General features: G+C 56.6%; 1 protein-coding gene across 3 annotated transcripts in view; it reads left to right on the top strand.

Moving 5' to 3' along the window:
• Nucleotides 1–10,664, top strand: part of DUSP8 (dual specificity phosphatase 8) — a 40,582-nt gene extending 29,918 nt beyond the window's left edge. For all 3 annotated transcript variants that reach the window (XM_054275604.1, XM_054275602.1, XM_054275605.1), the window contains exons 4-7: nucleotides 7,415–7,581; nucleotides 8,694–8,853; nucleotides 9,041–9,164; nucleotides 9,543–10,664. In XM_054275604.1, the coding sequence (XP_054131579.1) occupies nucleotides 7,415–7,581; nucleotides 8,694–8,853; nucleotides 9,041–9,164; nucleotides 9,543–10,635 (1,544 nt within the window). In that variant the 3' untranslated portion in view covers nucleotides 10,636–10,664. The remainder of the gene's footprint in view (nucleotides 1–7,414; nucleotides 7,582–8,693; nucleotides 8,854–9,040; nucleotides 9,165–9,542) is intronic.
• Nucleotides 10,665–11,372: the final 708 nt, after the last annotated feature.

Consider the following 11,372-nt stretch of genomic DNA (forward strand, 5'->3'; position numbering starts at 1 on the left):
TTTTTGTAGTATTTTGTTTGCCCGCCAGCTGTTGTTTGGCGACGGTGAGAGGTGCCCCCGCGAGCCGCAGCCCAGCTGCCTGGATGCCCGTGGATGTAATGATTGCTCCCTCCGAGGACCAGTTCTGGACAGACATGCGCGAGGGGCAGATGAAGCTGAAAATAAGGGTGCGGAGGATGAAGGAGAGCAGGGACAAGAGAGGTTTGTCAGCCGGCCCGGCGGCTTTCCTTCCGATGGGGACGGAGCGGGAAGAGGGGGCTGCGCCGCCGGAGCCCTGCTTTGCCCGGGGGCCGGAGATCGCCTTTGCCGAGCGGCCGGCGGGGAGCGGAGCGCGGTGCTGGCCGTACAAAGAGCGCAGGCAGCTGGCGAGCGGGGAGATGGAAGCGAGCGGGGAGCGTGCGGAGGGGAGCGGAGCGGAGCCGTGGCCGGTCCCCAGCTAGGGGCGATGCGGGGATGCTCGGGAGCTGCACGGAGAGGGCAGCCCCTTCAGGCAGGTGAGCGGCTGCCTGCAGCGGGCAGAAGCATCTGCAGCGGCCCCGGCGCTAGGCAGCCCTCGCACCCGAGCGGGGGCCGCTGAGACCGCCTGGCCGCGGGCACCGCTCCGGGCTCCCCGGAACCCTTCGCCGTCCGGACACGCTTGGCGAGGGCGCGGACGGAGCGGAGAAGGGCAGGAGGAAAGCTGCGGGAGCCAGGAGGATCTGCCTCCAGCATCTCTGCGCCCTCGGGCGCCGGGTTGCGGGGGCGGGGGGCACCGGGCAGAGGAGAGGGCGCGGGGCAAGGACGGGCGAGGACGGCGCGGAGGACAAGGGGCCATCGGCTCAGAGCGCTGCGCTGCTGCCCGCACACAGGCACTGCCCGCCGGAGCCATTTCGCTTCCCCGGCGCTGCCCTGCCTGCCCATCTTGGGTGGTTTCTTTCAGAAAGGGGTTTTGCAGTGCTTACACCCCCCAGTGACAGGGCGAAGGGCACGCAGAGGAAGGGGATATTAACTGGAGCAGCTTAAAAATATGCCGAGCCTGGGATGACCTAGATTACCGAAGGGTTGAATCAAGCAACTTCCCCTCCATCACCACTTAAAATGGGAGGCTGCTAAAAGTGCCTGACAGGTTTTTGTGGCATGAAGCACATAACCCAGTGATGGTGTCATTAGTAATAAGTCACTCCTGGAAATGACACATTTTTCTTTACTTAGAACGAGTATGGCTGGTCCAAAGCAGGCACAGTCACCGGAGGAAAATCAAGCTCAACAGCTCGAGGAGTGTGTCCGTGGTTGTGTAGGCGGAGGGCTTCCTTTCTGCTGCTTTTCCTTTTTTTAAAGATGTTTTCTGTTTCTTTGGGAGAATGGGAGCAGGCTCTGGGACCAGCCTGCAAGGCATGGGGGGCTGGCACAGGTTGGGAGGCAGCAGGGCACTGTAGCAGCAGATGGACAGAGGCTGTTCGGGGTGACCGTTGGGGAAACAGGGAATGCACATGAATCCATAATAGGGCTGATTCATCGGCTTTCTCATCCCCACTGCCTGGGAGAAAAAAAAAAAAAAACACAAAAACGAGCCAACAGTGGGGTGATGAAATTTTGTGCCAAATGAGGGGATGGTAAAACCTGGGCAGGGGACTGGGGGAGTGGAAAAGAGACTGGTTGAAAACTGGACATCTCTCTCCAATGCACTGAGATGGGGGGACACGAAAGAGCATCGGCCAGGAGAGGGCAAGCTGGGCAGGCTGCGGAGCACCAGGATTTCACCAGGCTTGTGGGAAGGATGCGCAAGCAAATGGGCTGTGTCCACATCAGGCATTGCTGGGAGGATGGGCTGAATCAAAGGGGACTACAGTACCCGGGGAAACAGTGTGGATGGAGGCAGGGGGAAAATTCAGACACATCCCAGGCAGCAGGAAATGCTGACAAAGCCCCGGAGCTCCCTGGAGCACAGTGAGTAAGGGTGGCAGTAAGCAGTGTTTCATCATCCCGCCCGGCTTAGCTGCCGGCTCCAACAGGCTCCCTCCCAGCACGAGAGCCAGGGAGATGGCGTTTGCAAAGAGGGATTTTCCCAGCGGCTCTGGGGGTTGATGTGCAGCCTGCCAGGCTCCTCCATTTTCTGTCCTTCAGTTCAACCTGCGGCAGAGATGCTCGGCCGAGGACTAGGGCTCATTGTCATAAGAAGGCTGAGCATAAAGCAGGTGAGGGCTGGGGTTTTGCGGGTCCCCCCAGCTCTTGTCATCTCCTGCTGTACCTCAGTTCAGCAAGGTGCGTTAACAAACACCTGGGGGTGGATGGGTCGGAGTGCTGGGAGCAGCATGTCCCCGAGGGGCTGGGCTGCTGGAGAGGGGGTATCCAGGCACCGTCCTGGCCACCAAGACAACGCAGCGATGAGGGGGCCATGCCGGCGTGGCGGCTGCTCCAGCAGCAAGCCGAGGCGCGTGCTCGCTTGCATGCCCCGCTGCTCCTTGCCACGTGCCGCCCTGGCAGCAGCTCCCAGCCACCACAGGCATTTTAATGAGAGCCGGGCAGAGCCTGGCCTCCCTCAGCCCCCTCCGCTGCCAGGAGCTCTAGCGGGCAGAGGGTCTCAGCACAGGCACGGGCGCGAAACTCCTTGGTGAGGCTGCGGGCTGCCGCAAAACCTCTGGCAGCTGCTTGGGGAGCCGCTCTCTGAACAGCTCCGGCTGCTGCTCTCCAACTCTCATTATTGCAGCCATGAGGGTGGGCTGTAAAACACATCTTTAATAGCCCTGCAGGTCTCCTTCTAGCTTCCGGTGTGACAGCTGGAGGTGAGGAGTGGGGGGTGACAGCTGCTGGCCCAGGGAGGATTTCCAGCTCCGGATCCCCTCCTCCTTGCTGCCACAAACTGATGGCACAGCAGTTGTGACATGTCACCTCTGCCCTGTGTCTTGGTGGGGATCTTTGAGCCTGCAATGCATAGGGGAGGCTGCTGAATAGGACATGCTGCTCAGTGTGTCCCTAGGGGAACTTCTATGAGACTCATGGGGCTGGGGGTGTTCAAGAGGCGTGTGGCTCTCTTAAAGAGCAGTTTTCGGGTGAGGCAGGTGCCCTGGGTAGCCCTTTTGCAGCTTTTTGCTGTCAGCGGGGCACAGCACTAAGGCCAGAGCTGTTGGGTTTTTTCAGAGGCCTCTGAAGGAGCTGGTGAGTCCATGGGGCGGGAGATGAATGTGCAGAGTGCAGCCATCAGAGCAAGGTGTGAGAGGTTTCTCAAGCCCCAGCTCCACTTTACACTTCCAGCCTAAAAAGATGGCCTCAGTGCAGGGAAGCACACAGGGAACAACAGGGAGCTGGGATGTCCATGCTTCATGTGTCCCACACCTTCCTTTTATCCTCAGCAGTGTCTCTGTTAGCATCTCATGCAGCTTAATGGATTGTAAATCCCTAAAGCCAAGGCTTACCACCAGAAGAAAATAATGCCACACCACATCCTTGTCCCTAGCCAGGACTCAGTCACCCTCTGTGTCACCTTCTTTGCACCACCACTACTGTCCAGCCTTGGCAGAGAAAGGCACAGTGCAACTCACAGGTGTCAGTGACCCAGCTATGACTAGGATGTCCCCAGAAACCAGCTGAAGGTGACAACCAGGGCAGTGGAGACTTCCCCAGCTGTGTCAGGGTCCCAGCTCAGGAGTGCAACATCTCTGTCTTTACATCTTGTAATCTCCTTCCCTGTCTGTTTTTGTTCCCTTTGGTTGCAGCCGTAGGTAGGCACTGGTGCAGGGCCTGGCAGAGGGCAGAGCCTCCTCCCTGTGCCCTTTGCTGCTGGAGGGGAGGAGTCACACAGCTCCCAACAGCTGCAGCAGTGCAGGTACCACAGGAGCCTGCTCAAAGATGCTGCTGGCATCTTCCCCCAGCCTGATGGACAGGCTTCCCTCTGCAGCATCTGTTCTCACAATAAATCCAGTTTCACTGGTGGTTATCATATATGTTCAGCTGGAAAATGTGCAGAGGGGAGGGCCTGGCAGAGATGGGGATAGGGGAGAAGGTGTAGTGTTTTCCCCTCTCCTCTGTTTGACAGAAGGGCCATGCAGAGTAGGGCTGGGGGCTGGCCCACCTCTGCAGGACACAGCAGGAGGTGGAAGAGTGGTCAGCACCCTGTGAGTGAAACCTTGGGTGAGGGAGATACAAGGTCCCCATTGTTGCACTCTTCTGGCACTAAGTTGCTGCAACATCCTGTGCCTCAGTGTGATTTTCACTTGCAGGAGGGTGATTTTCACTTCCTAGGCCTCCTAGAACCTGTCTGATGCTGGTTCTTGGCTCCTCTTTCCTCCATTTTCAGCAGCAGCAGTGAAAGCATCCCCACTTTTGTTCTGGTTCCCTTCCCTTCCAGTTCCCACTTCTCTTCCTGGGCATAATTTCTGCCTCAGGTAATTGCAGTAGGCAGGCAGGCAGTGTTTTTTCTAGAGAATGGTTTTGAGAGCCCTCCATGCTGGAACCAGGAGCAGCTCACTGGGCTGTGCCACACAAGGACCAGCTCCTCCCTACCAAGCCCTCACCAGGGTGGGGGAGCATCCAAAAGAAACCAGAGATCCCCTAACACCCGCTCCATGATAGACAGAAATCCTTCCTAGGCTTGATTCCACACGTGCCAAGAGAAATGGTGCTCCTGGCCTGAGCATTGTGAAAGAAAGAGGAAAGGTTAGAACTGATGCTACCCTGGCTCCTCACCTCATTGTGCTCTGCTGCTCTCTCCCAGCAAAACCTGGGATCCATGGCCTGGGGCATAGAGGGGAGGAAAGCCCAAGTATCAGTTGGAGCCCAGCCAGGGACATTCACTGCCTTTGGGATTGTTTGAAGAGCTGCTTCACTTTCTAAAAATGAAAGGCACGCGGGAGCAGCCGCTGCAGGGTGGGGTGAGCGTCGCTTCCATGTTGGGATGGTGTCAAGTACCTGGCCCCATCTCTAGGGTTTCCCCCAAGCCCAGACTGCCCTCAGCAGCTGCAAGTATGGGGGAGATGAGGACAGGGGGACTGGGAGCATGCCTGGACTCCCAGACACTGGGCTGAGGCTTTGCTTAGGACAAGTGAGCTGAGCTATGGGCATCATTTCACGTGCCAGCATCCTCCAGTTGCGGCAGCCTGCCCAGGTAGGCACTGCAGCTGAGGGTGCTGCTGCCACTCTCCAGACATCCCTGCCTGCTTCACAGCCCCCTTAGCTCCTGCCTGGATTTCCCCAGGCAGAGGATCTGCTGCCAGCTGAGTGTGGTGGGCACAGGCAATGGGCAGAGAGCAGCATGCCCTGACCTGCTTGAACTATGAGATCACCTTAAAGAGCCATACAGACCCATCCACTGCCCTGGGCAGCTCCTGATGGATGTGAGTGAGTGCAAGAGGTGGGCACCTATGGACCAGAGCAGGCACTGATCCCTGGGGCTGCATTTGTGTGCGCCCTGCTCAAGAAAAATTCCCATGTTGTTTCACACAAGCCCAGGGTCAGATCTGTGCCCCACTCAAGCTCAAGTGCTGCAGGCTTCTCTAGGGGCAGCTGAAGGAAACACTTCCCAAGGGTTTCTGCCCCAGCATCCCCCAGGCATCAGCACGGGGCAAGCAGGGAGGTTGCATGTGTCCATGCAGAGCTCTGGCTAGCGATGGACAGCCCTTGGCAAGGGGGCCACAGTGCAGGGATGAGCAGTAACCAGAGCTATGCTGCACCTGTGCTGGGCCTCCTGCTTTTGCTCTGATTTAATGTCCCAGTTGAGGGGTGATGTCATTTTGGAGGGAGCAAGAGAAAAAGAAGTGCTGGAAAAGATAAGGTGCTTTAACTCTACCCCTCCTGTCTTTACCGGGCTTTAAAGCTGGGAGGTGTGTTAGCTGCCAGACAAGAAAACAGAGGGGAGGAAAGACGTTTGTTGAAGGACACCTTTTCCTTAGGCCAGTGGGAGCTGACACCAGGAGGTGCTGAGATGGAGTGTGATGGAGGACCTTGGATGTTCCCAAGTGGTGTGAGCATGATTTTGTGCACTCCTTTGGCTTCTCCATCACCTTCATCTCACAAACATGTCAGATGAGTTGTCTGCAGCACCAGTCATGCCTCTCTAGAGTGTGGGTGTCACACCAGCAGCCAAAAGGGTGCTCCAGGAGGATCAGCAGAAATGTTGCCAAAGTGTTGGAGAAGGTAAACTGAGAATATGCCAAGGCTGCCCTGCTTCCAAGGGGGAGAGGGACTGGCTTGTTAAAAGGTCTTGTTAAGCTGTGGAGATGGGCCAGGGATTCTCAGGGTGCTCAGTCCGGAGACTTGGGCTTTCAGAAGGATCTTGTGGGAGCATACTGGTCCCTCTGACAGTCAAAGGCACTCAAGCCCCCAAGTCCTCTCTGCCCTTTGGGTGATGTCAAGCTGCATCTGCTCATTCACATAACTGGGAAAACCTCAAGGGAGACTTGAGGCAGATATGACTCAAGCTCCTCTCCATTGCATGAAGCTGCCACCCAGATGTCCTCAGCTGGAGGGGAGTGGAATTAGGCCACTGCCAGCCAGACCTGGCTCTGTCCTGGAGTACAGGATCAGCAAGTGAGAGCAAATCAGGATCAGTGGTCTTATGCAATTGTGCAGGACATGCAACAGCACTGGGAGTTTTCCAGCTCTCCTTGCTGCCTGCTGTGCAAGCAGAGCAAGGCTTGCAGCCCTGCTCAAGCTTTCAGGACTGGCTCTCAGGCTTTTGACCATGCCAGACACTGTGACAATACCTCTGGCTGTCACATGCCAGCTACTGCAACCTCAGCTGGGGGTTTTCTTTCAACACTGGGTTTCAAGATGCTCAAGCTGAGTATGACTGCCCAACAGCCCAGTTCAGTAAACTGGACACTGCTTGCTGTCACATTCAGCAAGGTCAGAGCATGAGAAACAGCAGTGGCCTGCAAGTACCATTATGGCACCATGGTGTGTCAGAAATCATGGGCTTGGCAGGGCTGGACAGAGGGGTGTCTCTCAGAAATCACGATGTGATCACGAAGTGTAGCTGGTGCAGAAAGGTTTGGGCTGACCTCCCAGGCCCCAGGAGCTTTGTGTCTCAGTGGGTTGGCTTGTTGTCATCCTGCCCTGATGGGTTTTGGTATCAAAAGGTGATCCTGTCCTCAGAATAGTAGAGAGCCAAGAAAAGGACTGTCTCTTCCTGTTATTTGTCTGAATGAAGTTGAGAAGAGCTTCATTGGTGAGGGTGTGAGATGCCTCACATGTGCATTAATATCCAGCTGTGACAGGGAGAAGTCAGAGCTGGTTCTCCATTCCTTTCTGTGTGTGTGTCATGGCCATCACAATGTATGTGCACTGGTTGGTGGTGGCTGGTGGCTTGTTGCCCCTGGAGGCTCTGTTCTCAGGGCTGCAGGGTTGTCACCACTTTGTCCCCAGCCCGGGCCTCGGGATGTCAGCTACTGATGACCTCAGCCGTGCTGCTCCAAGCTCAATGTCCCCATTTTCTCCACAGGAGGCTTTGCCACCTTCTCCTCCTGCTTCCCAGGGCTGTGTGAGGGGAAGCCAGCTGCCATCCTGCCGATGAGCATCTCCCAGCCGTGCTTGCCTGTGGCCAACGTTGGCCCCACGCGCATCCTGCCACATCTCTACCTGGGCTCCCAGAAGGATGTCCTGAACAAGGTACAGCCCTCTTGAGGGGACACGCTGCCCTGTCCCACTGGGGACCCCTGACATGCAGAGGGGTGAAGGTGTTAAGGATTCCTCTCCTTCCCAGTGGGAAGACCACACAGTGCCCTTTAAAAGGTGCCAGAAAGGCTGTGCTGTGATGTCACACCAGGGAAGGAATTTTGTTTAAAGGAAAAGTAATGATGAGAAGAAAGAAAGAGGAATTGTAGATAAAGTGCTGCCAAGCATCTGCCTACTGCAGCCATGAGGGAGCCAGCCAGGTGTCCTCATCCATGGCAGGCAAGGAGGGAGGGGAGACCATGACACCAGACTGGAGTTGGAGACAGAAAGGAGGGAGAGAGAAATTATGTACAGGGAGTAGAAGGAAAGGAAAGAAAAAAATGACAAGAATGTGAGCCTGGGAGCTGGACTGGCTCCATCAAGCCTGCTGGAAGGGCAGGAATGGGCCACTGGAGACACAGGGCTGAAATCCTGGGGCCAAAATCTTGAGCAGCCAATGCCAGGCAGGGAAATCGATGGTTTCCTTCCCTCCCTACCTCCTTGGAGGGTTTTGTCCATGTTTTGGAACTGTTTTCTGCCGTCCCCACAATGTGGCCACATGCTGGAGAAGAGAAGCATTGCCCACACAAGGCCTCACCATTGTCTATGGATAGAGCATCTTCTGGCCACACTGGTCAATGTAGGGTGCTACCAGTGACTCACTCCACCCTGTTGGTGAGATGTCTCCTTTCTCCCTCAGCTGATACATTCACAGCGTTCAGACAGAGTTTTTGCTTTTTTTTTTCTTGTATTTTCCTATTTCTCTCATACTGGGGTTGTTGGGTTTTTCCCTCTGGAACCCCTTTCCAGGTGTCTTTGGCCTTGCTCACTTTACTTAGACCAAAATAAAGATCTGCTGAGGTTGAAACCTGTGTCATCTAAATTGATACAATCTTTTCAGCCGATCTCTGCTGTATTATCATCAACTAGGCCAAGGCAGCACTAGGACACCCACAGGAGAAAATGCTGGGATGGGAAAAGGCAGGGAGCATGCATGGCAAGACAGACCTTCAGTACATGGTGAGGGCTGAACTCAGCTGATCATTTGATGGCTTCTTTCCCACCAGGACCTGATGACACAGAATGGGATAAGCTATGTCCTAAATGCCAGCAACTCCTGTCCCAAGCCAGACTTCATCTGTGATAGTCACTTCATGCGCATTCCTGTCAATGACAACTACTGTGAGAAGCTGCTTCCCTGGCTGGACAAGTCCATTGAATTCATTGGTGAGCTTTTCTTATGGTTGCAGACCCTCCAATTCTCAGCCTTCACAACCTGAACTCTTCTGTCCTCCCTGGTCTTGCTCGCAGCAACTGTTGTCCTGTCACGCAGAGGGGCTGGGGCTTGGGGAGGGAGGCTGGAACCATTTTGCTCACCATCATTGTTCTCTCTGTTTCCTCTGCCATGCTCCAGACAAAGCTAAGGTGTCCAGCTGCCAGGTGATTGTGCACTGCTTGGCTGGGATCTCCCGGTCAGCCACCATTGCCATCGCCTACATCATGAAGACCATGGGTATGTCATCAGATGATGCTTACAGGTGAGTTTTCCCCTGAGGGTACATATGCCAGTATGCTTCGCTCCAGGGAAGGAAAGCAGGCTGAGCCTAGAAGTAGAGGGTCCGGGCTCCTTGAAGCTCTATCTTACCATGGTTGGGTCCCAGTAAAACCAAACTAAACCTCCTGTCATAAAATGCACGCAACAAGGAATGGTTGGGATTGGTAAAAGGGAGTGGGGAGGCAGTCCCAGCTCCAATCCTCAGGCATCTCAAGGCCCCGTGGTTCCCCAAGATCCTTTTCCTTGGAGGGTCTGGTCAGAAGGTTCTTGATGATGCCTCTTCTCCCTAAAGAGGCTGAGAGAGGAGGGGTTGCCCACTGAAGGACCAAGCACCAACGGGGCTGTCTGTGCCTCTCGGCAGGTTTGTTAAGGACCGTCGCCCATCCATCTCGCCCAACTTCAACTTCCTGGGCCAGCTCCTGGAGTACGAGAGGAGCCTGAAGCTCCTCAAGGCCCTGAAGTCCAAGGGCGACTGGAGCGAGGGAGACGCGCAGCAGGACCCGGCAGAGGTGGCTGAGAGCAGCCGGCATCCCCCAACACCTACCTCAGAGAAGGCCGAGGATGTGCCGAGGAGCACCGGCTCGGCGTCCCCCACCAGTGACCCCGAGCGGCAGGGCGGGACCCCAAAGGTCCTGTCACCCACCAGCCTGCAGCAGGGGCTCAATGGCCTGCACCTCTCCTCCGAGCGCATCCAGGACACCAACCGCCTGAAGCGCTCCTTCTCCCTGGACATCAAGTCCGCCTACTCCCCCGGCCTGCGGCAGGACCCCCCCGGGCCCCCTGGACCCGGGGAAGCCCCCAAACTCTGCAAGCTGGACAGCCCCTCGGGCTCGGGCAGCCTGAGCCCCTTCTCCCCAGGGGCGGACAGCCCCGACCGGCCCACGGGGCCCGAGCTGCTGCTGGAGGCCAAGGTGAGGCAGCGGCGGAAGCACCGGCACGCAGCGGGCTCGCCGGCCCACGGGCTCAGCCTCAACGTCGGCGGGACCTGCGCCACGCGCAAGAGCCCCGGCGCCGAGGACGGGCTGCCCCCGCGGCTCGGCCAGCCGCCCGCCGCGCCCGGCGCCGCCGCCAATGCCTGGAGCGGGGTGCACCTGGAGTCCCCCAGCGCTGCCTCGGGCGAGGCTGGCTGGTACTTCGGCAAGGACTCCGGCAGCGCTGGCGGCAGCACGGGCGGGGGCCTGTTTGCCAGCGCCGGCCCGTACCCGCCGCCGTTCGGCTGCGGCGCAGCGGCGGCCGGGTGCGAGATCAGACTGAGGGACAAGGCGCGGGCCGAGCCGCGGGACGGGCGGCACAGCTGGCATGAGGAGGCCGGCGCCGAGAAGCAATTCAAGCGAAGGAGCTGCCAGATGGAATTCGAGGAGACCATGTCCGAGGGCAGGGCTCGGGAAGAGCTGGGCAAAATCAGCAAACAGTCCAGCTTTTCGGGCAGCATGGAGATCATCGAGGTGTCCTGACACTCATCCGGGGTGCCTGGAGACCTGGGACGGGGCTGGGGAGGGGGGATATTTAAGCCGGGGGGAGCGGGCAGGGGGGCGGTGGGTCGGGGGGTGTATTTATACTTGCGCGTGCATTTTCGGGAGCGCAAGCGCTGAAACCGAAGCGAAGGTGGACGAGTCTTTCCAGAGTCGGGAAACATAGCGGCGGATGCTCAGTGTCCCTATTGCACTCACCCTGCTCCTTCCCCGCCCATCCCCAGGGCGCCCCAGCCCTCAGAGACCCCACACTCAAAATTCGGGCCTAAAACTCAAGTGGGAAGAGTTGGGGAAGTGGCAGGGATTGCAGTTTTGGCTGTGGTGATGGGGCACAGCACCCGGAGGGGGGACCACAGCTGCCCCTTCCCTGCACCCTGGTGCACTAAGCATGCTCCGCTGTATTTCTCTGGCTAAGTATCCTAAAAATGCTGCACTGGAGCAGCCCTATACATATATAAATATATATTATATATAATATAAAGAAAAAAAACCCGAAAACACACACACAAAAGAAAAGGTAAATGGTTTTACTGCAATTTTTATTGAGACGTAAATAATATTTCAATTTTTTTGTTTTGTTTTTAATTTATTGAAGCTGTTCATTCTGGCAATGATTTGCAGACAATGTGGGGCGGTACTTTCAGCTCTATTTTTACTGTGTATGGTATTTAAATCTGAAATATGAGTTTCTAAGCAATATCTGAGGCCTGTGGCTCCTT

The sequence above is a fragment of the Melozone crissalis genome, unplaced genomic scaffold, assembly GCF_028551555.1.
Source record: "Melozone crissalis strain CALT ecotype California unplaced genomic scaffold, PUWL_Pcris_2 ptg000018l_1, whole genome shotgun sequence".
In the NCBI taxonomy this organism is placed as follows: Eukaryota; Metazoa; Chordata; class Aves; order Passeriformes; family Passerellidae; genus Melozone; species Melozone crissalis.